The 27,726-nt window shown below is 39.1% G+C and overlaps 1 protein-coding gene across 1 annotated transcript; it reads left to right on the top strand.

The window, feature by feature from the left end:
• Nucleotides 1–26,690, top strand: LOC310906544 (transient receptor potential cation channel subfamily V member 6-like). Its single transcript, XM_083855883.1, has 15 exons — nucleotides 1–680; nucleotides 10,224–10,321; nucleotides 10,720–10,842; nucleotides 11,733–11,873; nucleotides 12,409–12,507; nucleotides 12,715–12,890; nucleotides 13,746–13,892; nucleotides 16,179–16,391; nucleotides 16,765–16,851; nucleotides 17,908–17,984; nucleotides 18,176–18,341; nucleotides 18,628–18,694; nucleotides 19,279–19,547; nucleotides 20,295–20,401; nucleotides 21,946–26,690. Exons 1-15 carry the CDS (start codon nucleotides 550–552, stop codon nucleotides 22,211–22,213), a joined length of 2,169 nt encoding a protein of 722 aa, XP_083712009.1. The 5' UTR covers nucleotides 1–549; the 3' UTR covers nucleotides 22,214–26,690.
• The last annotated feature ends 1,036 nt before the right edge of the window (nucleotides 26,691–27,726 follow it).

Raw genomic sequence — 27,726 nt, 5'->3', positions numbered from 1 at the left:
GGTGTGTCCTCCTCTCTGCCACCTTCCCAGAGCACTGTGTCTTTTAGGGCATGCTTCCACATGTTCACTCACCTTAAAGGTGTTTTGCCTGACTTGCTCAGCTGTCTATTTCAAAATTGCTTACATGTTGCCTTCCAGAGGAATTCAGAGATACAAAAAGAGGGTGATTGCTTCTGAAGTCTAGATTTCAAAATCAAAATAGTAGAAGCCTAGGACCTCGATGCTGTATGAATTCTTCAGTGCTGTACAGGGTCTTTTTGAGGGGTAGGCTGCTGCCGAGCTACTTCTAAATCAGACACACCTTTGGGTTGGGCTATTTTGGAAACTAAGTAATTGATGAGGCTCAAGGTATGGTCTGCTAGGAACAAGTGATTTTATTGTGTGTTTTTACACCTACTTTGATCAGCTGATGCAGTTGGCTGACAGTCTCCTCTGTAAGTAACTGAGGGCGGAGGAGTGGTGACCTGCAGTGAGCCTTTCCTGACTTCTTCCCAAAGTGGGAATTGCTGGCTTTCAGGCAGCTAGGCAAGACAGAAAAAGAAACGTGATATGGGGGTACCTTTATTTGGGGAGAGCAGTCCCTTCTATTCCCGGATATGGAATGGATTAAGTCAGAAGCTGCAAGGCAAAAAATCCTGGGATAAACATCTGGATGAAATCTACTTACTCCAGCAGAAAAGGTACAGTGCACTTCAGCCTTCTTGTCTTCTCTTCCTTCTGCTGCTCTCCCTGGAGCTGATTCTCACTCTTCCCCCTTGGGCTTTTCTGCCAGTAGATAAACTTTAAACAACCCTGGAGCACTTTTCTCTATCAGATTTCTTCTTTCAAGGTGGAATGCTTCTGGAGTTCCAATCTTATCTGCTTTCACAGGTAGATTTACCAGGTTGCAGTTGAATTACCCTGAGTGCAGGACTTCAGTCACAAATTAATAACGTATTCTCTTGTCTTTCCTGCTTCGTTGGTAAAGCTCACAGGAAAATGCATGAAGGTTTGGTTTTAATTATTATTATTATCATTATTATTATTGTCATCATTATCATTAACATTATTATTATTATTAGGACTGTGTGTGATGTGTAGGCTGCAGTCGGCTGAAATAGTGGTGCTTTTTTGTCAGGATTTTGCTTTCTGTCTCTCTAAAGGGTGCTCTTACTGGGGGATAGAATAGGCTTAGTTTTGTTGAATGTTTTTGGGGTCAGCCACCTCCTGGGTGAGACTGTGGTTTCTCAGCCCTGTGACCTGGATGTCAACATGTACAGTGACTCCTCTTAGACCTTAGGTTATCCAGAAGATTGGTTGTGTCTTCCCATGTGAACACTGAAGGCTGTTTGTTACTGCTGTGCAGGGTTGCTCCCTCCACACAGAGAAATGTAGGACTATTCATGGAAATACAGCTGGATCTGGTTTTCATTGTCATTTCTGCATGCACAAATGCTGCAGTACTCAAATAACAAATTGCTTCCAGTTGCTTGTAAAATCTGTTTTTTCTTTCCATACATAACTCTGAACATCTGTGGGGGCTAAAAGGTGACTGTGTGGGACAAAATATATCTATGTATACGTATGTATATGTATATACACATATATGTATAGAAATATGCAAAGAAGCAGGTTAAGAGGGACAAGAGTACACATTTGGGGAAAGAATTATACTGTGACCTAACTTCTGACTAAGTTACAAAGCCTGTTTGAGTTTACTCCAGAGCAGTGGGACTTAAACACACTTAAAATGGGAGGGACAATGGGAACAACAGTGTTTCTGTGGAATGCTTAAGTGTTTACATTCTGATGTGTTCATGAAAAGCATCACAGGCAACTGAAAAATAAGTCCTCAGCAGATTCTGTAAGATCCAAATGAGTACAAAGTGGAAGTCTAAATATATTAATATATAAAATTAATTATATTGATTATATACTAATAATACTAATAAGCAATAAATTGTAATACAGCATCTTTTAAATTATTATAACATTATCTTCATATTATTAAGTCAAAGAGATGTGGAAGGAAGCTCTGTTGATCCCTTTCTAACCTCCCACTTGAAGCTGAACTATTGCCAGGAAGAGATCACATTGCTTAACCCCTGTCTAGCTCTGTCTTGAAATCTTCCCAGGACAGAGATTCTGCCATATCTTTAGGTACCTGTTACAGTGCTGTAGTAGCTTCCTAGTGAAAGAGGGGCTTTTTTCCCCAACTATTTAACATGAACCTCCAAAGTCATACATTTTGATGATATTCAAGTCTCTTGTTTACCATCTTCTGTTTTGTTGCTCCCTTTCACATAGGCTACTGTTAGATTGCCACTTCTCTTTGCTCGTTAGTCCTCATTAGTCATGTGCTACAGGCTCATGGACATCTTGTGTGTTGCTACTGATGGAGGACAACAGAAAAAATGGTAGTCATATAAACCCTCCTGCATAAACTTCTTTTAGATCACTGTAGTGCAATCCCATTGGCCCCAAAGTTACAAAGTTAAGTTAACTCTTCTGTGTTTCCTTATAAAGCTCCCTTTATAAAGAGAGCTTATAAAACTCGTGCAGTGTGCACAATATCCACTGTGAAATCAGGGTTGCACGGGGACACGATTGTTCCCATCCATTTTAGGTCTATTTTTCCCCAGCTTACAACTAACACAAATTAGCCTTCTGCTATTTGGTCACAAATTACGTGCTGCCAATATGTGAAAACTCTTTTCCTAAAGAGGGACAGGACCAGTTCTTCCTCCTATTATCCTACTCTTTCCTTCCTTGCCCCCAGGGATGCTCAGAGTTTGAGGAGGAAAAGAATGAACATTTTGCAGAGGGCTGGAATCAGTTTTATTGCTTTTGCATTTTTAGTTATGTACAGATAGAAAAACACAACAGAAAGACCTTCTTTGGTGGCTGGTGTGTGGGAACTACTCTTATGAAACCTTCACTTTCGTGGAAAAACTGTTGTAAGCCAAAAGGGCTTTTGCTGCGTCCTGTCATTTTGTGGTATGGAACTGCAGTGTTGTGGCTTCAGCTTGAATTCTTCCTAGTGAAAATGCTGTTGGAATACATGAAGTGATTAAATTCTACTATTGTCTCATTGAAAGCCGGTGGTAAATATGTTACTGTTTAACTGGCATTCTCTGATCACTCACAGAAAGTCTGCAAGAGAAGAACAAGGCTTTTTTTTTTTTTTTTTTTTTTTTTTTTTTTTTTTTTTTTTTGTCTGACAACTTGTGATGATACCTGAAAATTAATTGTTTTGGTAGTTGTCACCTTCCCCGGCACTGATTTTCATTCTTTTTCTTTGTGTGAACCAGTGCTTTGTATCTTACTAGCAGTAGATCTTACTAACATTATTCACAGAAAGGGATTAATATTGCACTCTTTTAATTAATTAAATATTCCCCAGGGGAATCCAGGTTCAGAAAATGCCATACAATCTCCTAACACTGAAGAGGACTTTGAGTTTATTTGGCCCTAATTTTCTGTTTTCTCTCTGTTGAAGACTTTTTTAAACAGCCTATAGCTCAATGTGGAGAACCAGGGTCAGTGGTCACATTTCATATGTCCTCTCTAGAATCATCTTTGGAAGCAAACTCTGGGATCTATACAGCCTGAAGCATATGAAAATAAACCTTTAATATAATTCATAATGACAGAGAACAGAGAGATGAATACTTAAGAACATTTGGGCCTGATAGAGGTGAAGAAGAATCACATGAGTTACAGTGTAATAGATCTTCTAGAAATTACTTTCAGTGCAAGAGTTTCTAAGAAAATGTGAACAAATTCCTCCTAGAATGGGATTTTCGAAATTCCACCCTATGAGAATTGCAGTGTTCATAAAAAATAAGCAATATATAAATTAGAGCAAGTGAGTACATCATTCTAGCACTTATAAAAGTATAACAATTATGTAGTATTTTTCCTCCTGCTATTGCCTGTATCCATAACTTTTGTTCATAAATAATAAGTAATGTATTAGAGATGCCTGGAACAATTTGTATAACTTGTAGAGAGCTATGGTCATTCCAAAGATGCCACAATAAAACCTTAAGTTTCCAAATTCTTCGGTGTTCTTTAGTTTCCCAGACATATAGTGAGGTGCTTTGCTTACCCTGGAAACAAATGAAGCACAAAAATAAAAAAGCATCTCAGCCTCATGCAGGTAAACTTGATTGTTTAGAGTTAAACAGTGACACAGAGAACCTTCAGCTTCTACACAAATCTTTCTCGAGCTGGTAGTGAATGACATGTCCCCAGAGTTTGGCTGTTCATTTGTCTAAACAACGTTACTGAGTTTTCATCCCACAATTTAGCATAGGATTGTCCTGTCTTAATATCCACAATGACTGCCAGTATTAATTGGTTTGTTTGTTCCCAATGGTGACAGTGAAATAAAGATGGCAACTTCCAGTTCCAGCACTTCATTTATAGCTTGTTTCAACAACAGTGCTTCTGAGGAGTGAAGATGCAAAGACCAATCGGCTGCTGTGCATAAAATAAAATCAAAAGCATCAATAGCAGCATTTCTGGTCTTTTCTTCTACTGATACACCTTCATCCTAATAAAAGTTTTGAGACTAGTAATGGAAAACAGTCTCCCTAATTTCCTAAGTGTAAAGATCCTCCAGAAGTTGTTTCCCCAGCAATGCATAGACCCAATCTCAACCTAAGATGCATCTTAGGGTCATAGATTTGGGAAATTATTTGTAAATTTTAGGAAGATATTTGATTTCCTAAACTTGACCATAGGTTTCCTTACAAAGAAGAAAACATGAAATTTGTGCCCTGAAAAAAACCCTACCCCAAAATAAAAAGCTCTTAGGAAAAAAAAAAGTTAGACACAGAGTAAGGAACACAATCTGGAATAAAACTGCAATAAAATGCCTACTGAGGGAGGGCTGGAAATTCTGATGGAGAATGAGGTTATACATCAGAGAACAAATTTGTTTTATGACTGCTTCAGTGATAATAAATAACAACTAGCAAATTCTTAACCATTATAACAGTTCTAGCATGAGATTACTCTTACAATGGTCTCAGATGCAGAATTCAAAAAAATAAAAAGATGTTAATGCAAGCAGAATGCCCTGCTGGAAATGACCGATCAAGATTTCTGTTGCTTTGTGTGGCAGATAGTTAAATATCTGAAGGGATAAGAATTCCCTATCAGTTTCTTGTCTAGTAACATTGGCAATTATTAACCTGTTTAATTTATTTTCAGAGAAGCTCTGTTTACTCTCAGCTGAAGGGGCTTTGACATACACGAGCAAGAGGTCCCAGTTAACTTGCTGAGTCTTGTTGCTGGTGCTGAAGAAATTTGCTGACCCTGTTGATTGTCCAAGCCCCTGTTATCTGGTTCCTTTTCACTTTGTGCAATTATTCCCTAACTCCTTCTTTGGCATCTTGTTAGGTGATCGCTTTGATCCTCTTTCAGCTGGTTGGCTTCCTCTTAGCAGCCCTACTGGTCTCCTGAAGGCTTTCACACATTTACATGCACATGCTAGCAGAAGGAAGGGAGAATTTCATAATTCATTCTGGAGCATGGATATTCTGAGCACAACAGGGCAGGAAGAAAAAGCTAAAATAATATCCTGATGCTGAATTTATAGCTTAGGTTAAAATAAATGCTTTAGAACCTCAGGAACTGACTCTCTATGGGCATAAACCTTGAAGCTGGAAGCAAACTTAAATCAGAGGAAAGAAGAGGGAAATTCCATCTAGTGAATGATTGAAGTCGTAGAATCTGATAAGGGAAGAACAGAAAGAGATGCTTCAGTGCACTTCTGTGTGAGTGCAGTCTTGAAATAGAATCTTCAGATTGGTTGTTGTCCAGACAGTTCACATATTTAATATATTTCCCTGTCCTGAACGAATAACCATAGCAATCCAAATTCTTCTTTTTATAACGAAATTAAGACTTATTTACTAGTCTTTGCATTCTCTATTTCTCCTTAAGTGAAATGAGCAGGCTGCATCCAGAAGAAGTGCTTAAGAAGTTGTAAACCTAAAAGGGTTCATATTACCAGCAGAAAGTGCTTGTGAAATGCTTAACCTTGTTTAGGATTGTTTTACCTGACTCCCTCAGCCAGAGTCTGACCTACATTTTATCTTCTCTGTTTCACAATGGATTTTTGGGTGTTCCTGATTTTGCCCTCACCTGTATTGGAAATACAGCTCACAGTGTCCCAAGCACGTCACTGAATCATCTGTGAAGAAAACTGGCTGATAGTAAGGAATGATCAAGGTTCACTGACTGCCTCCACACATTCCTTAGCTCAGTAAGAAAAACCCAGGAGCACATCCAGGTGGAAACTCTTGTGGATCTCATTGCCCCTCAGAATTACTGGTTTGCTATGGAGCTGTGCTTATCCTAAACTGATCCTGTGAGGCAACATCCAGTCTGCCTAGTGTTACAAACTTAACTTAGCTGGGTAAATCAGGAGCTTAGTATTTCTTGATTCCATAGCTGTTGAAGAGGATGAACAGGATTAGAAGAGAAGCTTAACTTAGATATGCTGAATTATCATCTCAAGGTGTCTCGTTATGTCTGCTGAATCATTTTCTAAAAGCCAGCCTCACTGTTCAGTGACATAATGGTACTTTATGGAAGCTAAGCATCTGCTGTAGGCAGCTCTGTTAAGAGACTTAAGTTACAGATTTTGCCAGCTGCTGCTTTGACACACAAAGGGGCCCAAGTAGTAAAATGCAAAACTCTTGCTGTGTTTGATCCGTCAGGAAGAAAGTTGGTTAAATATGCAAAAGTTAAATAATGGAAAATGTTTTGAATTCAGGTGACATAATTTAATTTTTTAGCAAATCTGCTTCCCCTAGTTTTTGACATTTATATGCTCAGTACATTCCTGTAATGTATTAAAAATTAGTTGATAATTAGAACGGTATGTTTTAAATGCGGTTAAAATGTTTCCCCAATTATGAGACAGAAAATTTAATGAGAGTAAAAGCATGTGCTAGGAACATATAACTCACAAATCTTTGAGACATCACAGGCAGTATGCCGTGACATTTGCCAACAGAAGAGGAATTTCTGAGTTCCTCTTCTGGTTTGCTCTTTGACCTGAGATCTCTGGCATTTTAAGCCCAGCTGGAAGTTGCTACAATAAGAAGAAATGTTTGACAATTTTGCCCACAGTTTCCAAAAGCTCAGCATAGTATTTTTTAGGTGCCTTCCTCATAGCAGTGTCGTGATTTAATTAGTTGTTTAAAAGAACTTTGGTAATTTTTGAGAGAAACTTATTGTGCTTGTGTCCACCCATGTTGTCTCTTGCCCAATCCTTCCTCCTCTCTGAGGTCATTTGGGGGATAAAGGCCTACCCAGTAAAGCATCAACATATTAATTGTAGCATTGTTTATACATTGAAACCCCACCTCTTTCCCACTTCCTGCTTCTGAAACTTTTATTTTCCAGAAACACAAAGTCTTTCTTAGCCAAAATAGTGGCAGAAGTGGCAAGCTGACTTCACTATCACTGAATCTTAAGACTTTTGCTTAGAGTGCCTCTTTATTTAGTTCCTGTTTGCTTGATCCTAGATGCAATCTCCTCATCAAATCATCTTGTCATTAGTTACTAATGAAACTGACGCATGAGTAAGCTATAGAAGGAGTACTTCCCTAACTAGGAGTGTGAAGGACATATAAAAATATCTCAGAATGGCTCCTTGATTTGTTGAGTTGTTTTTTTTTTTTTTTCCTGAATGATTTTATTTCTCCTCTGCTCTTCAGGGGTTTTCTAGTTTAGTTTCTAGTGGCTTAGAAAATGGGATGTTTTTGGTGACAGGAAGTGCTCATTTTGTGGAATGATAAACATGATGTTCAGTTATGCTTCTATTACTTGTAGCCCATGTCCATTAATTTACACTTACTCAAATTATTTCTATTTATCTGTATAATTCTGATGCTTTTTGTTTTGCTTTATCCCTCAAGTTTTCTCAAGTGTCTCCAGTGTCTTTCTACCATAAAGGAGAGCAGAACTCTCACATTTCTGGTGGATTAAATCCAGAGATAATGGCATGTAAATTTCTTTTTGGTTCAAGATCTTGTTGTTCATAAAATAATAACTTAAAGCAAGAAATATATATTCCTGTGAGCCACAGAATTCATGTTGCCTGCTTTCCTATTGTTTTATTGTTAAACTGTCCTGTACCTAAGATGCGTGAGTTTTAAGAAAACATTTTTTGCAATGGGCCATTTATATTCTCTATTTCTGATGTGGGTTTTATTGTGCTTATAATAGAGTTATATTCACAGGTAATGTAATCCTCACATCAGTGTTACCACTTAATGCAAAGAATCTATTGCTTTATGTAGTATTTGTCCCCAAAATCTTGTAACTAAATAATGCCACAACACATGGAATGTCACCAGGAGGAAGCATTTACTGTATCTGCAGGTACATGGCTTGACTAATGTATTTGTCCCACATGATTTTTTGGGGAGGTGTGCTTAAGACAATTGTTGCCAGTTGTTAGATTGTAGTAAAGGGACAGATAGAGGCTGGTGTTATCCTTGTTCATATCAGCTCGAATTTGTCATTTTCTACTGTAATCCTTAGACTTATTCCACATCACACATTGCAGCCTGACCTGGGCCATGCTAGATAATTAAGATCAAATTAAACATCTGTTCGAGAAAACAGCAGGGGTGAGATAAAAGCACAAAATTTTAATTTGAACAAAGATTTAAACTGAACTTATCTTGTTGGGAGAGAGGAATGTCTTTCTATTTCATACTGAAAGCTCATGAGACATAATTTTTTTTGTTTGTTTGAGAGTCTTTCCTCCCCTTTAATCTTTATCTCTTGAATATGGGATACTTATAATTATTCATTTGTATAAAATCAAGGAATAGAAAAGCCCACCCCAAACCATTTTTTAATTTATGAATTAAAAGATGAACATGAAATTATTCAACGATAACTGAAATATTCACCTCAATTTTGTAGATTTTTTGTTTTTAAACTTTTGTTTGGCCAACTCATGATTTTCAACATTGGCAAACCTTGTTTGGATGATGAACAAACACTACAGGTAGTTTTCAGGTACTTACACAAATTAGTAGGAATACCATCAGAGCCTTCTTTTCTCCAGGCTAAGCAGTCACAGCTCTCTCAGCCTTTCCTCATCTGAGAGTAGTTCTGTTCTCTTTATCATCTTTTGCCCTTTGCTGAACTCTCTCCAGCAGCTCCATGTGTGTTTTGCACTGGAGATCCTAAGACCTGGATACAGGGCTCTAGGTATAGCCTCACCAGAGCTGAGTAGAAGGGCAGAATCACCTCCCTTGACCTATTGTTTGCTTCCAAAGACCTTGCTGTAGTGAGATCTGGTGGCTGTACTTATAAATTCTTCATCAAGCCCAAAAGATATACTCAAATAACCCAGATCCTCATGGAAGACTCAAGGACATGCTTCAGCTATAAGTGAACCACTCTGTCTGGAACTTGTTTGACCACATGCTATTTCCCAGGTCATGAACACATTTCAGTTCTCAATAATTTCCTCAATTCTCTCAACACTGTAGAAAAAAGTATTAGAGCTAAACTGTCAAAATTTTCTCCATAACTTTGTATATGGGAGATCTACGTTTCAGAGCTCAGCCTCTTAATTATAGGAACTGTTGCTAGAACACAGATAGAATTCTTGTTTGCCCTTTTCTACCCATTATGGGAGCAATTCAGGCAATGACCTTCTCTTAATTTATTGTGCTGTGTGGAGAAACTATTGTCTTTTTCTGGCTCCTGAGATAAGTGTCTACTTGCAGGAGGGATTCAGTGACCCATCATTCACTATTTCTGTGCCTCAAAAAATGGGATATAAAAACAAGAAACGTTTTGGTTGTTTCCCCTGTCTTTCCCTCTGCTGCCACCACACGGTTCAGCATCAGTAAGCAAAGAGATGATGAATTTCAGTGTGGTTTTAGAATTGCACTTGTCTGCTTTTTCCTGGATGTTTTTTTTTTTTTTTTTTTTTTTTTTTTTTTTTTTTTTTTTTTTTTTTTTTGTTGTTGTTGTTGTTGTTGTTGTTGTTGTTGTTGTTGTTGTTGTTGTTGTTTTGTTTGTTTGTTGGGGTTTTTTTTTGTGCATTCAAGGAATACCTCTGATGGTAGATGTGCATTGCTGATTTTTCAGTGAAATTGTTCAGGATGCAAGCTAGCATGCAAACAGGCTAGCTCTGGAGAGATACACCATGTGTTTGACTTGGTTACTTATCAGCCACTTTTTCTTGACTACAGGATCTGGGAATCCCCACTCCTCCAGGCTGCCAAAGAGAACAACCTTCCTGCCATTAGGAAACTTCTCACTGACGGAACATGTGATATTTATCAGAGAGGTAACTGGGATTATTTGAGAAAAATGGTTTTCTGTGGAAGGCAAGAACTTCCTACAATGAGTAGCTTGTTAGTTTGTTAAAACATTTGCATCAGCAGACTCAGATGACTTAACTCTATGACAGCAGCTTTGCAACAAAGTGAGTTTTCTGGCTTGGTTGTGCTCATTCACTTCATGACTGAGATCGGCCATCACTTACAAACACCTGAAGTTTCTGCTCAATTTTCAGATTTTATTGAAGTGAAGGCCAGAGACTGTGCAGTTATGTGGCTGTACCAGGCACTACTCAAGGGAGGACATAGCCTTCCAGTAATTCCTCACCTCAGTGGATCTATTTCTGCTTTTGTCCCATACAGTTGAACGTCTCGACAATTCTCATGCTTGTCCTGCTCTTTCTAGGTGCAGTGGGAGAGACTGCCCTCCATGTTGCTGCCATGTATGATAACTTGGAGGCAGCAGTGGCTCTGATGGAAGCAGCTCCTGAGCTTATCAATGAGAGGATGACATCAGAACTTTATGAAGGTAATGCCACTGGGAATGAGGATGGGCAGGATTCCCTGCAGGAGAGGAGAGGAGGTACTACTAGTACATTTGGGAAATTGGCTTATACTGTTCCTGGTTCAATATGTTGCTAAACTGTTACACAGCAAAACACACATGCAAATGGCTTCTGACCTTTCCTGGAAGGTGGAATTATATTAAACATGAGTACACACATGTGCAAACATGCAAAGGCCTTGACCAGGGAATTGCAAGGGATTGTAAAGATATATACAGTTTGCTTTCTAACATACTCATTTGTAAAAAAAGGGATATCTGCCTGGCCTCCCCTGAAAGGAGAAAAAATAGTTATTTGGTTGAGAAAATGAGAAATGTGGCCACTGCTTTTGAGGCTAGACTCTTGTCCAGATTTTTAAAGAATACTTCTGATTGAGTACACAGAAATTCCAGTCTGAATCTCAAAACCACTAAAAAAATAATAATGGGGTTTTAAAAATTCTAAAGCCTAGTTTGAAGGGTTGGAGGAAGTCTTTGGGAGTTTTGAGTTTTGTTTTGACCTTATCTTCATTTCTTATGGAGGAAAGCATAGTCAATCTCAAAACTTTCTGTTTGCTTCCAGAAGAGTGTGGCATGTCTTGATTTTCCCTAGGAAAAAAAATCTAGAAAGTGCACCCTGTTGGGGGTTTTTGGCAATTTTTAAAGTCAGTTTTAATAAATTAATTAAAATATTTACATAGAACGGAACCTCTGGAAAATCTCTATCACAACCCTTTGCCCACAACAGGGATAACTTGAAAGCTAATTCCTTTAGCTGCTGTCCATTTACCATGACTGACATGCGAACTGCAGGGCTGCTACTCATGCTGAAACTGCTTTCTTGAAAGATGAGGTTTTGTTTCTGTGTCTTGCAGGGCAGACAGCTCTCCACATTGCAGCAGCCAACCAGAACACCATGCTGGTGAAGGCTTTGCTTAAGAGAGGAGCCAATGCCAGCACAGCAAGGGCCACGGGGCACTTCTTCAGGCGCAGCTCCCAGAACCTTTTCTATTTTGGTACAGCCTTAACTTCTCCCCTTGCTGCTATAGGAGGGAACCAGCAGAGTGGTGAGGGGATATGAGGGAGCCTTCCTTTAGTCCCCATCCAAAGTGGATAAACAGAGGCTCCTATCTCCAAGTGTCATCAGACATACAGAGAGTACTCTCTTTTAGCAGAGAGTAAGACTTCCTCTGAGTATGTGAATGTGAATATAAACAATACAAATTTTGTAGATTTGCATGTATGCAAGTAAATATATATATTGTATAAAAATTGTAATTTAGTGTCTTCCTAGCAGCAAATTGCTTATCAACCTTCTTATGAAGGTAAACCACTGAAAAGAATATTTCTTCCTTTTAGTGTTGTGTGGGACAGGTCTTTTTTAACCTTTCTGATTAGGATGAGAAGTGGGGAAGGAAATTTACAAGTTACCTAAAGTAACTCCTCCTTTCATATCCTATGGCTTCATAGCATGGATAGCTTTCCCTCAGCACCTACCTCTTCTACCTCCTGGATCCTTAATGTTGTTTCTCCCCATTCCTTTCATTTTAGGAGAGCATGTTTTATCATTCGCTGCCTGTGTGGGAAATGAGGAAATTGTGCAGCTGCTCATTGAAAATGGAGCTGACATTAGAGCTCAAGATTCTCTGGGTATGTGCTGTGGGGCTCAGTGAATTGCATAGAGTGGATCTCTACATTTTAATTCAGACTGTCATCCATGCATGCAAATGTTCTTCTCTCACTAGAAACAGCTGTGGGATGAGGGAAATGAGGAAAATAAAAACCATCAGTCAGTTTTCAGTCTTTGTACAGGGCTGGCCTATTCCAGATACTTCATCCAGTGTGCTTCCTTCATAGGTAACACTGTTCTTCACATCCTGGTTCTCCAACCTAATAAGACGTTTGCCTGCCACATGTACAGCCTGATACTTTCCTATGACAGGAGCAAAGAGGGACCAGGGTCACTTGAACTGATTCCTAACAATGAGGGACTTAGTCCATTCAAACTGGCTGGAGTTGAGGGCAACACTGTGGTGAGTTTGTGTGACACTGGTACAAAAGAGAAATGGAGACCTTGAACTAATATCATTCAGAGCCAGAGAGTTTGTGCATGTTCTTAGTGGGTAGAAGATACACAACAAGATTTTTTTTCTTATATAGCTCCCAAAAACCCTTTATAAGAAATTTCTTAATCCTAATGAAAGAAATGAATGCTTAGAGCATAGATATTTTCCCCCAATTTTTGAAGCATTTGAGTTAAATACGCTTTAACAGATACATTTACCCCAAGTACTTTTTTGAAAGGCTCACAGAAATTATTGTCTTGGTTGTCTAGATTTCATTACTCTAAATGTGACACATAGGGAACCTCTTCAGGTATCCACAGGCATTTATTCATAGAAAAAAACCTTAGCATTTAATGTAAACCCTCATCTTTCCACTCACTGAAAGGACAAAGGTGGTTAGTGTTTCTTCTGTAGATTCACAAGGGACAGGATCATTTCCCTTGTCACATCTCTTTTCTGATGTCTTGTAGAAGAGTATTAAAACTTCTTTTTTTCTAATCAACCTGTAATTCCATCTGAAGTCTGTTGTCAGGAACTATAACTGTGTCAAGTAACTTAAATAGTTTGATTAGAATTTAGAGTAAAAATAACTTATACTTTACATCAAGCATGAGCTAATAATCAAATAGGAATCAGACAAATTTCTTCCACTTCTTAACCTGCTGTAATTGTTCCAAAGAGGTATGAGAAACACAACAGCTACCAAGTTCAAGGAAAATATGTCATAATTAAGGGTTTTGAACAACTTTATTTGTTCTCATTGCAAATACACTGTATACTGTAAAGCTTCTGATATCCTTGCCCCCCTTCTTTTCTCCTCAGATGTTTCAATACCTTATGCAGAAGCGGAAGCAGAATCTCTGGTCCTTTGGCCCCTTGAGCACTGTGCTGTATGATATCACAGAGATTGACTCCTGGGCTGAAGATCAGTCCTTCCTTGAGCTCATAGTATCCACCAAGAAGAGAGAGGTACCGTGGGCACCACAGGCATTCCGTGGGCAGAACATGGTGATTATAGAAGGAGAGGAATGATGAGTTTGAAGGTTCAAGCTCACTGATACAATCCACAGAGCAAGGACTTTGTACCATGAGATGCAGAGGATACATGAAGTATAGGGGTTTATTTATGGTCTGGCTACATCTGATGCTTTATATACAGTTTCTTCTGAGGCGTGAAAATTGAAGGTTATTGAAAGAACTAGGTATGAATAAACTACAGAAAATGATTTTCTTTCACCAGGCTCAAAGATACACTAAGAACCTGTAGAATAGCTCTAGCAAATATCTATGATGCTAATAACTCCCACAATATCCCTGTGAGACAGGAGTACTTTCAGAAATCCTCAACTGGAGTGCATTTAAAAACCACTCATTGTTATTATTCCCTTCATTTAATGACAGGTTATGACTCAAAACTAAGTGGGCAAATTATCTCTGCTGTAGGCTGAAAAGCTTGTAAGGGATTAATAAGACCAAAACAGCAGAGTGTAATGGCAAGCCTGGGTAGATCTCCTTAGGATTTTCAAGGTACACAACTCTATCAGTTGTAATGACCTTAAATAATCCTAACAGGACAGGAAATGAATCAGAAGACACTTCAATTACTGCAGTTCTGCCCATCCTGTATTATTTTCACCTATTAAAATTTTAGTGAAGCCTTTCTAGCAAAAGTTTGAGCTTGTGGAGAGCTTTGCTGTGGAACTGCTATGTCTATGGAACTCTCATTTGCTCTCACGTGAAATCTTATGAGTGAAATTTCTGTGAGTGGAGATACGGATATGGAAATCCAGGGAAAAGCAGCCCATGTCAAAAAATTTAACAGGCTTAGAAGCCGTCCACTTTGGAAGACTAAATCATAATCCTAAAAGAAAAGCGGAATATTTGGCCTCTTTCTTATCCCAAAACATTCATATTGTGCATGCAGATCCAAGAATCCTAATTTCAGAAGAGATGTTCCCAAATATCAAGAGATATAATGGTTTATTTTCCAGAATGCTCTTACATATATGTTGCAACTTTTTGATGCATAACTAGTAATTATTTTTTGCATTTGATATGTTTGGCCCAAAATGTTTGCTGTCTCTCTAGAAGAATGCCATGTATGACCCCATCCCATCATCCCCTCCCAGTTCAATATTGGACTAGAGAAGCACCTTTAGCCCCCAGTCAGAAGCAGGTTCCTCTTGTTTTAAGAGGAATGCCTACACACATAGGTACTAAGATATATTTTTTGATCCTGGAGCTCTTGAAAAGTAAAAAAAAATAGAAGGGAATTAAGCTATGGGAAAATAATAGTAAGCTTCAAACTTATATTATCCCATTGAAAATAAAATTTACTCTCCTATGCAAAGAATTTTATAACACAAATTTCTACATAAACCAGAACACCCATAAGTGGATTCTCTCTTATGCACTTTTTGTCCTTTATGATATTTCATAGGCCATTCAAAACTTTTGTTAGGATCATGTCCATTTATGGAAACATTCCCTGCACTTCATGCACTCAGCAATTTTTGGCTGACTTAGAGGAAACAGGGCATTGTAGCAAGAGAAGAAAAACATCCAGAGTGCATTAAGAAGTTTTTCTTTAAAGCAACCCAGTCACAACAATTTGACTCACATTTTCTTCTCACTTATTGCAGTGGTCCCCTAAACAAAAGAAAGTAAGTCTAGAAATATTTAATAAAGTGTATGGCTCAAATTCATAAGTTGTAAAGAACACCCATCTCTCCTATTTATGCTCTGTCAGTCTTCTAGTATAAGCTGAAGGCTTGGTATAGTTGATTCAATTAATTATCACCTAGATAATAAGGCAAAAACTTAAATGGCAGTATTTTTACATAAGCCATAGAGCATCAGACAAGTACAAATATCTCTTAGAAAAATCTTTGAGTTTTCTTATTTTAAAACACCTTATCCAGAAAATTGTTGTTGTACTAACGGGAATATTCTGTCATCCTCAGTTCTATGTTCCTACACAGAGGACAAATTTATCCCAGTATCTAACATGCTTTTCTTGTACTTTCCACTGCTGCTCAAGAGCTATTCTCTGTGGATATATTTCTATTTCTCCAAAGCTCTTTATTGTCAAAATGAGCAAATCCAATGCCCACATTTGCAAAGTAAATTCAGTTTCATAATGCTGAATAGGGCAGATGAGAATAATTTGTTAACACTCTCTCAGGAAAATGTGGGAATGCTGTTTATGAAACAGTGCACTTCTCGCCATTAATTCCTTCTTTCTCTCTTTCTCAGGCACGCCAGATCTTGGACCTAACACCTGTGAAGGAGCTGGTGAGCCTGAAGTGGAACATGTATGGTCGTCCCTATTTCTGCTTCCTGGCCTTGTTCTACATCCTCTACATGGTCTGCTTCACCATGTGCTGCGTCTACCGGCCTCTGAAACCTCGCACAGGCAACAGAACCAGCAGCAGGGACAACACAATCTATGTCCAGAAAATGCTGCAGGTATTGACCGCAGGAGTCAAAGCCCCTATTGAGCAATTCCCATCTAACCTACTTAACTGGAAAGTCCAAGTCTTCCCCAGTCCCCAGCTATTGCAGCTGTCCTCCTCCCCTCTTTTGGCCAGCTAACCTTTGTCTGGGAGGAACAGGAGGTGTGCTCTATTCTCCATTGCTGGGGCTGGGCTGGTTCCTCTGGCATTGCCAAGTCTACTCATGTTTATTATAAGTAACAATAGGCTTTCTTCTCCCCCATCCTCTTTTAAAATTTACTTTCACTTTCTTTAAAATTTAATTATCAATTATTAATTATTCATTATAAATATGAATTATTAACTATAAATTATACGTTTTAATTTTAATAAACATTTCTTTTCAGGAATCATATGTTACATATGAGGATGAGCTGAGGCTGGTGGGGGAGCTGATCACAGTCATTGGAGCTGTAGTAATTTTGGTCCTTGAGGTAAGAGAAACAGCTATACAGTTTCAAGTTTCATCAAGGCAGATTTTACTTGCTAGACAAACATGGATTTGTGCTCACTGCTTGGTAGGACTTATTTGCTTAATCTGAGTGCTTCAACATAGGTCTATGGAAATAGAGATTGCCAACAGTATCTATTAGATGAGACAGAGACTGTAACAGTGTCCTGACTAAGACTCCAGGTGCGGAAGAAGCAATTAGAAGGATTGGTCGCACTCTCAAGTACTGTTTGCAGGCTAATCCACAGTTCCTGTTAGCGCCATCCATGGGCCAGCTGACTCCCAGATGTTGCTTCACCTAGTACCCATAAATATTCCTGTGTTTAGGGATGCTGGGTAAAGTGATTTCTGTGTGTAAACAGAAAAGTTTATATATAATTGGAGATCAGTTACTCTGTGCACTTGTAACAAGAGCCTTTCTCAGCCGCCCACAACTTGATTTTATTATAATAGGAAGTAGAGGATTAAAACTTTTGTGAGAAAACAAAAGATAATGACAGGAAGAACTGAGAATAAAACAGGTCTTGTAAGCAGCTTTCTGCCTATATGGGGTGCATCAGGCACAGTGTAACCAGCTGGCCAAAGGGAGTGATTGTCTCCTCTCTGCTCTGTACTGGTGTGACCTCAGCTTGAGTGTGGTGTGCAATTTCAATTCTATGGTATGTGCCAGAAGGACAAGTCCTTCTTCCTGTGCTTAGTCAGGACTCTGAGGCTGAGGCTACCACTAACACAGTGTGAATTATAACAAACTCCTTACATTCCCCACAAAGATCTTTTTTGTCTTTGGTACTGAGGCACTTCTCAGTGACATGTCTCTCAGTCTGCCCAAGCATTCTTAGAACTTGCATTTTCATCAATCTCTGTCTCATCCCAAGAAGGGCCCACCTGTCTCAACCATTCTGATTTTAAAGTAGCATAGAAATTGATCTTTCAAAGGAGATGTGGCTGACCCTAAGAACCTGTGAATTTTGGTGGTTGCCATGACATTTAGTAGTATTATGGAAACTGAGTCCTTAAGTTAACAGGATGTCTCTCTTAGATTCCAGATATCCTTAGAGTTGGAGCAGCGAAATACTTTGGACAAACAATCCTAGGAGGGCCTTTCCACATAATCGTGTAAGTACGGAACATATTAAGTCTAATAAATATATTGTCTATCATTTTCTCCACTGCTCTCTTTTGCCAGATGAGTCACTTTCTCCATTTTCTTTAGAGTATTCTTTCTCTGGATTTATTTCTCTTAACGGCTTGACTAATATTTCCTTTACTGAATTTGGTTTTTTTTTGCTGTCTCTTCCTGTTGGCAGCATCACATATGCTTGCATGATCCTGGTGACCATGGTGATGCGTCTCACCAGCACCACTGGGGAGGTGGTGCCCATGTCCTTCGCCCTGGTGCTGGGATGGTGCAACGTCATGTACTTCGCACGGGGCTTCCAGATGCTCGGGCCTTTCACCATCATGATCCAGAAGGTGTGAGACACAAACAGATACGGGCTATCACAACACCTCTTTGCAGATAGGGAGAACTGTAAGAGCACTTTCTTCTCCCTCAGGACTATTTACTCAATTTAGCATTAATAAATGGACAAGTTCCTGTCTGCAAAGAGTGTTTTAGACCTTTCACATTCTCTCTTCAATGTAAAGGTTTGCTTTAGTCCATTCATGGTCTTAGAATCTGGAAAAAGTTCTACATAGGATGGCACTGTGGCTTGGTGGAACAGCTGGGTCTCATGGTGGCTCTGTCTTTGCTCTACAGATGATATTTGGAGATCTCATGCGCTTTTGCTGGCTCATGGCTGTGGTGATATTGGGCTTTGCATCAGGTGAGTCTACAAAGAGAAGATAATCATGTTATCCCTGCCAACTGCTTTGGAATGAATTAAGAGTGTGGGTTTTGATTTAATCTCTGATTGACATCTGAATAGCTGGAAAAACTGGTGATGATGTTTAGCTTCTGTTTCTCTGAGCTTGATCACTTTCCCAGTACTGACTTCTGTTCTCAAACCATGAGTTTGATTTTCAATTCCTGCTCTTTCCAGGGTAGTAGACATTAGGATAGTTCAGATAATTTCATATATTTTGAAGTCAAGGTTTAAGAACTTGCTGCATTTATGATATTTGTCTGTGGAAAATTAGATTAACACACATAACTTTATTATGTCCTTGAGGATTAAAAGATCACTACTTTGAGAAATAAATAAAGAAATAAATTATCAAGGTAATTTTGGGTCATTTTATCATGGAGACCAGTGATTCTAATCAGGGGTTTGTCCTTGCATAGCAACACATGCGGGTCCTGCCCAGACCAATTTTTTTGTCACAATCTCTTAAAAGATTCTGTTATTCCTCCTGGAATGTGATTCCTGTTGTTAAACTCTCTCTTTTTCTCCTGATTTCTCTCTTCCAGCTTTTTACATCGTCTTCCAGACAGAGAACCCTGAAAACCTTGGGCAGTTCTACAACTATCCCATGTCCTTGTTCACCACTTTTGAGCTGTTCCTCACTATCATTGATGGCCCTGCAAACTACGACGTGGACCTGCCCTTTATGTACAGCGTGGTGTACTTCGCTTTCGCCATCATTGCCGCCCTCCTTATGCTCAACCTGTTAATTGCCATGATGGGTGACACCCACTGGAGAGTGGCCCACGAGCAGGATGAGCTCTGGAGAGCCCAGGTAATCTACTTAAGGTGGGCATTCCTACCTTATTTCAAATAGCAGCTAGAAGCCTGCCAGCCTTTCTTGTCCATCCTGTGTCTCCCTGAGGGATGTTCATTCCCTATGCATGGAATCTCTTGTTAAGTAGAATTGATGTTGCATTCTTTTTTTGGCAAATCACATTGCTGTGTAACTGAGTGTTAAGTTATAATTATAGGGATTGAATGAGGCAGGGGGGGTAGAACACTAGGTAATGATTGCAGGAAGGCCAGAAATGTCTTTCAATCAGTTAAAAGAAGCTGGCCTGACTCTTGGTCAAAAGGCAAAGAAAATCAACCAGTTCTATAGCTAGTCAACAGGAAATCCATTTTCTATGCTTTTCTGTGAGAAAGCAGTCAGACAAATGGTTAAATGTAGTCATGTGGCCCCAGTGGCAAGTTCTGATGACAATTAAAGTGGGTATAGGTACTGTTCTCTTCTCTAGCTTGCAATTAATTACCCTGATCATTTCCATGAGATATAAAAGGAAAGAAATGGAACAGTGTTTTAAGACCACCATTACTTCTTTGAAACATGTCACAGTTAGACCCAAATTAGCATCTGCTTTATCTGAAATGGAGTATAGACTCTTTAACTTTTTCTTCCCTTAAGGAGCAGTAATGAAATACAGTATGGGTTGGTGCTCATGAAATTAATATTTTTGAAAGAGAGTCTGATTTTTCTTTTTCTAATTCATCTGAGGGGTTTTTTTTTCTTACTCGAAAGGTTGTTGCTACTACTGTGATGCTGGAGAGGAAACTGCCCCGGTGCCTGTGGCCTCGCTCGGGAATCTGTGGGCGGGAGTTTGGGCTGGGGGACCGATGGTATCTCAGGTGAGTCCTCCTGGAGTGTGCACGTGTAAGGATCCAGCAAGAACAACCTGATGTATGGATGTTAATAAACAGCCTTTCCAGTGGTCTTGGGAGTGTTTGAAGGGCTGTGCTTACAGAATACAGACCCCAATCTCTTTTCTGTCTGTGACTGATAGATAGTCAAGAACTGTGCCCCTCATAAAGCTCTGCTGTGCATTTCCTTGTGAAATCAGCTGATGCCTTCTCATCCAGTAGTCACATTGGACAGACCCCAGAAACTGCATGGATTATAACACCTGAATTTTCCTTTGAAACTTCTTATAATGGGTATCACTGAACTTCGCTGCTGTGCTTGGTTGGCTGTCCCTGTCCCTTGGATACCTGAAATGGCAGAGGCAGAATCAATCTGTCAGGCATTCTACAGCAGTGAGCTGTTGAATGACTCAAAATCAGAACAAGAATAATTAAAGTCAAATTTTGTTTCTTGAGTGAACCTAGTAAATACTTTATACTTTACAATGATTGCATCAGGTGGCAAAGGCACAGGTCCAGGATTTCAGTTTAGGCACTGAACTAAAAAACTGTCTGTAGTCTAGATAACACTAAATACCTCATTATTTCTGATTTTAATCAGTATTTATGCCAGGTGAGAAAAGAATTAACTTTTGGGCATTTGCGTTTTCTATCTGTGCCATCTTTTGCTGATAAAGCCAGAAGGGGGAGTGGTGGTTGTATGAATCAGAATCATAGACTCATAGAATATCCTGAGTTGGAAGGGACCCACAAGGATCATCAAAGCCTAACGCCTAGCCCTGCAAAGGACTTTCTGCAGGTTTTGCGGACAAACTGAGCCTTGTGGATTTCTCAGATTTACTGGACAGAACAAGCAGACTCAAAGTGGTGGCAATATGCAACACTTTCAGTTCAAGACATGGAATATAAAAATGTATTACAAGAGCAATAATATATAAAAATATATAATGCAAGAACAAAAGAGAATTTCACTAGGAATAATTGGGAATGCCAGTTATTTACTGGATGCTGCAAGAAGAGTGTTGCTATGATTTAGTTCTGTTAAATCACATGGGTGTTCATTATATATGTGTGGGATAGTAATTCAGAAAACAATCTGTAAATAATGTAGAGGATTGGTGGAAGTGGAGCAGTTAAATTAAAGTTCAGCAAGAGATGAGTGATATCCTGAGGCTAGCAGCCGTAGAGTATTAAAGGAGGAAAGGCAAGAACAGAGAAAATAAATAAATAAATGCATATTTACAAGGTCTGCCAATTGCTTACAGCTGGCGAAATGGAAAGGGCAAATCATGACTGGGAAATGAGTTAAAGGACAAGAAACCACGGGCAGGCAAAGATACTGAAGTCAGTGATGGGGATGAAGGTCTAGGAGATAACTGTGCTAGCAGCTCCTGGCATCCTGCCTGTAATCGGTTTCCTGTGCAGACTTTTCGGGAATGTCTCTGTCAGTAGGCCTGTTTTCTGGAGGGGTTTTGTTGATAAGCTGGCACTCTTCTACTTAATTCAGTTTATATTTTCTGATCTTCTTCCAGAATTGAAGACAGGGTTGATCCCAACAAACACAAGATGATGCGTTACACAGAGGCATTTAAGGCTCAGGATAACTATGACAAAGGTTCGGAAAAGCTGGAAACCAGTGGGGACCCCCTGTTCAAGAAGGAACTGTCTGCTCTGTCACTGTCACGGAACACATCTAGAACCAGTTCTCACCGTGGCTGGGAGATCCTGAGGCGCAACACCTTTCGCCAGCTTTGTGGAGAGGTTGGTCCTGCCGTGGGTGAGGAGGTCTATGATGTCTAAGAAGCCTCTGTTTTCACTCCACAACATGTGAAGTGGCCCTTTTCCATGACAGTTGTCTTCTACAGCTGTTCATACACACCCCATCATGCCACACACAATCGTCAGCCTTGGAGAACTCTGCTGGTGAAGATTCTGTGAGCAGTTCATGGCATGTGTGCTATGATAAAGGAATGCAATTTTTTTCTCTCCTACTTATAAGCGTCTCTGCAATTGCACTGATATTTGCACCGAGCTGGTGGGCTTGTTGAGCTGTGTAATGCAAATGATCAAAAGAAGCTTGCAATGGGATTTCATCCGTTCACGACAAAGTGATCAGTAAGCCCTTTTCTGGACTGTTACATAATCTTCCCCCCACTTTTTCTCAAAATTGCAACTCTCATAGCAAAGAATGACTGAAGTTCTGATTTATGATTTGATACAGAACAGAAAAAAAACCCCCTGAACTCCCTCAAATCCCACAAACTCTATAACTGATCTCAGGAATGAAGGTAGTTGTTGACACTGTGATGATTGAAAAGGACTGTAACTACTCAGCTGGCATTCAGGGCCTGACAGATTTTGCCCTCTGAAGAAAGGCAGTCTCCATTAACTGCAGTTTCAACATTTCTGGCTTAGCAGGACTGTTTTGGTTTGGTTTGCTTGTTTGGATTTTTTTATTGGTGATGGATGTTCTTGTTTGCTTGTTTTAATTTTTTGTCACATGAATGCACTTTAAGCTTTTGAAAAGAAGTGATTGTTATTCCTGGGAGGATTCTAAAATAGGAACTTCTTTTCTAATTGAGAGAGTGTATGACCTGGTTAGGTGACTTTCAGCAGTGTGAAATTCCAGCAGAGATATTTATCTCCCAATTAAGCTAAAGCTGATCTTTTGTTTTTTGTGGAAGAATAGGTTTCTGTACCATAGTTCCCTTACTTATAACTGAGCCATCAAGGTTGAGTAGTGAGCTGGTATTTGACATGGAAAGAAATGGTGAGGAGATATTGGATAGATGAGTAAGAGCTATTGCAGAGACAGTTCAGAAACTGGTGCTCTCTCTCTTTCTCTCTCTGTCTGTCTCTCTCTGAAAGTCTAAAACTATCCAATGAACAACTAAGGCATCCACACTGTTCCCTTCCAGGCATGACACTGTGCCAGTCTGCCTCAGGCCACTTTAAGAAAAATGAAGAAATGTTCAGAGAAATGGACAGTCATTTCAGGGTTTTTTTGTATTCTCAGGAGTGTGGAGTTTCATTCCAGTAGCAGAAGTTAAGCAGAAAGCAATCCACGGTCTTAACATTTCCTTCCAACAGTACTAGTAACAACAACTTTGTTCTTTAAGAAATTAAAGACTATTATCTAGCACTAGACTTTGAGCCAAATTACCCTGTGATAATCAAAGCATGCAATGAGAAAGCTGAACCCAGTGGATTTCTGATTGTATTGAAATATCACTGCAAATCTCTTCTACACCTTTTCACTTGCAGGTGCTGTAATGAGTATCATGATCTTTGCAATCATGTGTATTTTTTTAAATGTCCACTTCCTCTTACTTGAATGCTGGGTTTTTTTTGTGCTCCAATGGAAGACAGACAGAAGGCTGTCACTCTGGAATTCATCTGTATACTTTTGGGTTGACTGATGTTACTGAATTGAAGATGTTGCCCAGTCTCAGTCACTGAAGTGCTGTCAGTCCTTCCCAAAACCTTTGGCCTTTACTCTGGTGATCCATGGAAATGGGAACAATGTGGTACTTTAACCAGAACTGTGAAATGTTGCTCTGATTGTAGATTAATTTCATTTCATAGTGAATAGGCAATAGCAAGAAGGAGAGAACTAATGGTTTCCAGATGCTATCCCTGGCCCCAAATACAGTAGAATTTTTACTAGTTTGAAAACCACTGAAATACAATTACAATGGAACCACATACAGTAATTTCCACAAAAGAACTCCCCCTTGTGACACAATAATAATAATAATAATAATAATAATAATAGAAATAATAGTAGTAATAATAATAATAGTAGTTTGCAGTACAAGCTGTGTAAGCCCCGGTCCTGATTTTGCATTCTTCTTCATTGCTATAAACATTGAGAAATTTGATCTTAGAAATTAAAACAACACTTGGACATGGCAGGAGGCAGAACATAACTCAGTTACCAGTGCTAGGCCATTTTTGTGATTTTGGGGTCTGCTCTCCATGTGCCTTCTTTCATAAAATTGCATCCTGTGATACTTGGCTTTCAAACTTCCTGTACAGAACCCCTGCAAACAACAGCATCAGAACTGTGCCCATGATTTTCTGACTTTGGAGTTCCCTGATGGAAATAGGATAGAAAATCATAGAATCACAGAAGGAAGGAACCTTTAAAGCTCATATAGCCTAGAAACTGAGCAGGTACATCTTCAACTGGATCATGTTGCTCAAAGACCTGTCTAACCAGACCTTGAATCTTTCCTGAGATGGTGCATCTATCACCTCTCTGGAAAACCTGTTCCAGTATTTCACCACCTTCATTGTAAAAAAAATCTTACTGGCTCCTATTGAAATTTGACTTCCAGTTTCCTAAAATGACTTGCATATTTAAAAAACCAAAACCTAGGAAAAAGACCTTGTGCAAAAGGGGACAGAATATTTTACCAATAGTAAATCGATTCCCCAGTCTTTTGTTGATGATCAGTGGTGCAGACCATTTTTAGAATAATTTTATATATCTGTAGGATAAAAGGTTATAGAAGAAAACTAGAGGAAATTTGGCAGATGTAATGGGCACATCAGTTGTTGGAAATAGTAAATTTAATATGTAAATGTGGAATACTTACCCTCTTTCCTTTGGACATATGTGCATGAAGTGCACCCGTGTGAATCTCAGGTGATGAAGTAATAGGAGGCACTGGAGTAACCTTTGAGCTGTTTCAGTGCAATCTGGCTCTGACTCAGCAACAGCAGTGACTGCAGTCACAATGAGGCAAAGCACTTTCACTCTAATATTCTGCATGAATGTGCTGCTTCAAGATGTGCTTCAAGTTTTGTGCTTTTTGATGTAGTTATATCCTAAAATTCTGAAACAGTATTGCTGTTCCTTGCTGTTGCAAGGTGTCCTTCCTCTCCCTCCTAACAATATTGCAATGATTTCAAAGCAGACATTCCTCCCCTCCCTGGAAGTGCTAACCTCAAACCATCTTCTACATTACTGAAGTTTATGATAATGTGATAAGAATGAATGTTTTGATCTACTTGCTTGTAGTTAAATGAGATCTATTTTGCTGACAGTAAAAATATGGAGTGTCTTGACTGCTTTTTTTTGTCTAAAATAACTATTTTAGGACCCAATTTTTGTGTTTGCTTCTCTAGCAGCATTAATAGACATTATCTGACAGATTGTTTGTATTGTCACATATGGATCCACACTAAATTATTTTATTAAATCTGTTGTTCCACAGTAATCCACTTCAAGTATTTCTTTATACAAAGTTTGTAAAAAGTTCTAAATACTGATTTCTGGTTCACAGTATGAACTGTCAGGGCCCTGTTTTTTAAAGTCATTGAGAATTTAGTGAAAACTGCAGTACGGTTCTCTGTGGACCCAATATTTTCTGAGCCTGCAAAATTGGTAGCTCTTCCCAAAGAAACTTGAAAAGTTTTCCTTGGGAAGAGCTAGCAATTCTCAGGCTCAGAAAATATTGGGTCCACAGTTCTCTCTTCTTCAGAGAAGTAGTTGTGTTTTCATGTTTGTGGAATGATGTATGTTGGACAGTGAGGCAACTGTCCTTGCTATAGCTGCCTGCAGTAAAATGCACATATATACAGAGTTTTCTCAGTAAGGCACATGCAAAACAGATACAGATAGCTCAGTTTTATAATTTGCCAGTGTAAAATCATGGTTCACTGAATTTGAGGTTTACACCACTTCTTAAATTATTACTACAATTCAAGTTGATTTTTTGAAAGCTTCCTAAATGGGAATGAGCCAATTCAACAAATACTTGGTTCATAGAGAATTAGGGTAATACTTAGAGCCATTAACTATTGATTTTAAGAATAAGTTTATCTTTATCTCTGAAATTACAGCATTTAAATCAAGCTCTCAACTGTACACTGAGAACTCTCTGGCAAGAGTTGTATCCTGCCCTGAGAAATCTGCAATCCAAGACAGAAAACTAGTGAAGATATAAGCAAGCATCTCTGAGATTAGCTATATGAAAACCCTCTGGTCTTGCTACTGTTTTATGCTCAGTTGATAATTGCAAATTGTTTCCTCTCTGCTGCTCCAAAGAAGCACGCTCTACCATTGACCTCTGCATACATGAAAACCTTGTCCTTAGAACACCTTCCTACCCATTCAATAATCAGATGCATTGGTTGGCTGAAGTTCTCGTTTTATTGCAAAGAATTAACTGAGACTGTATGTTGGGAAGAATCAGGGCTAGGAAAGAAAACACTGCTCTGTAAGCTCAACCAGCCTATAGTATCAGAATAAATGATTCTTTTAAATCTCTGAGAAGTTTTAAGTTAATCTAAGAATTTTAATATAAAACATAAATAAATTCAAGCTTCTAGAGGAACAATATCTGCAACACACACTAACCTACTCTTTTATTGGTGTAGTCAAACTGCTCTGACAGCCACTTGGCAACACCATACTATGCAATGTTCTGTCTGGGTCATGGATGGAAAACTGAGGAGAAAGTGCTTGCTTCCCCGAATTCCCAAGGGCATAGCAGGGCAAATAATTAATTTCTTTGCATTTCAACTGAAAGATGATAAAATTACAAGAATAGGTTTTAAGGAGGTACTAGGCAGGTGCAGCTGCATATTTGCTCCTTCTGCACACGAATGTCCATAGTGCTTCCTTGTATTATCTTTTATGGCAGACATGAAACAGAATCCAATGGATTCAGATGAGAGTTAGGTCTTTTTTTTCAAGCTTATAGTCCTGTTAATTTGCTTGGTCTCCTGGGGAAAGTGCCCTGGACTGTTAAGCAATAGAGGCTGGCCCATTCTAACATGATACTTGGAAATAGTGCTGAGATGCTTGAGAATGCTGGCATGCTTTTTCCTCCTGTGTCTCAGTGTTTGGGATGGGCCTCACCCACTCCCACTGGTAAGACTGTACGATATTCCACATATGAAATAACCAGGAATGGGTCATAAATGTCAATGTGCAAAAGGTCAGCTTCATAACACTGTGTGAACAGCTGGCATTGGCTGTGGACAGCCTGCACACACATATCAGGGTATCAATCTCTGTTCTAAGGCAACTGGCCTTTAACTAATTCTGATCTCAGTGGGGTGGGGCTGGTGGAAGGAGTGGCTCGCCAAACAGCAGATGGTGATCCTAGCTGCTCTCCTGGACTTAGAGCATAATAGTTTCAACAGACTCATGGTCTGGTGGAACCTATGCTGAAAGAAGACAGGTAAGTCAGTCCAGGTCTATTGGTTGTGCTATGATGTTTAGCCACCACCTTTTCACAACCAGCCTCAATGCTCTCCTGTGCAAGGATAGGATATTTTGAAATGTTTTTTACATATGG

The sequence above is a fragment of the Zosterops lateralis genome (genome assembly GCF_965231275.1).
Source record: "Zosterops lateralis genome assembly, chromosome: 2".
NCBI classification, from domain to species: domain Eukaryota; kingdom Metazoa; phylum Chordata; class Aves; order Passeriformes; family Zosteropidae; genus Zosterops; species Zosterops lateralis.
The sequence above is the reverse complement of the archived record's forward strand: the minus strand, read 5'-3'. Positions and strand labels throughout refer to the sequence as shown.

Coding starts and splice junctions, on each gene's coding strand:
- LOC310906544 (XM_083855883.1), top strand. CDS start 550: ATGGGGGTACCTTTATTTGGGGAGAGCAGTCCCTTCTATTCCCGGATA. Junction 13,893..16,178: donor TATCCACCAAGAAGAGAGAG/GTACCGTGGGCA, acceptor TCTCTTTCTCAG/GCACGCCAGATCTTGGACCT. Junction 18,342..18,627: donor TCACCATCATGATCCAGAAG/GTGTGAGACACA, acceptor TTTGCTCTACAG/ATGATATTTGGAGATCTCAT.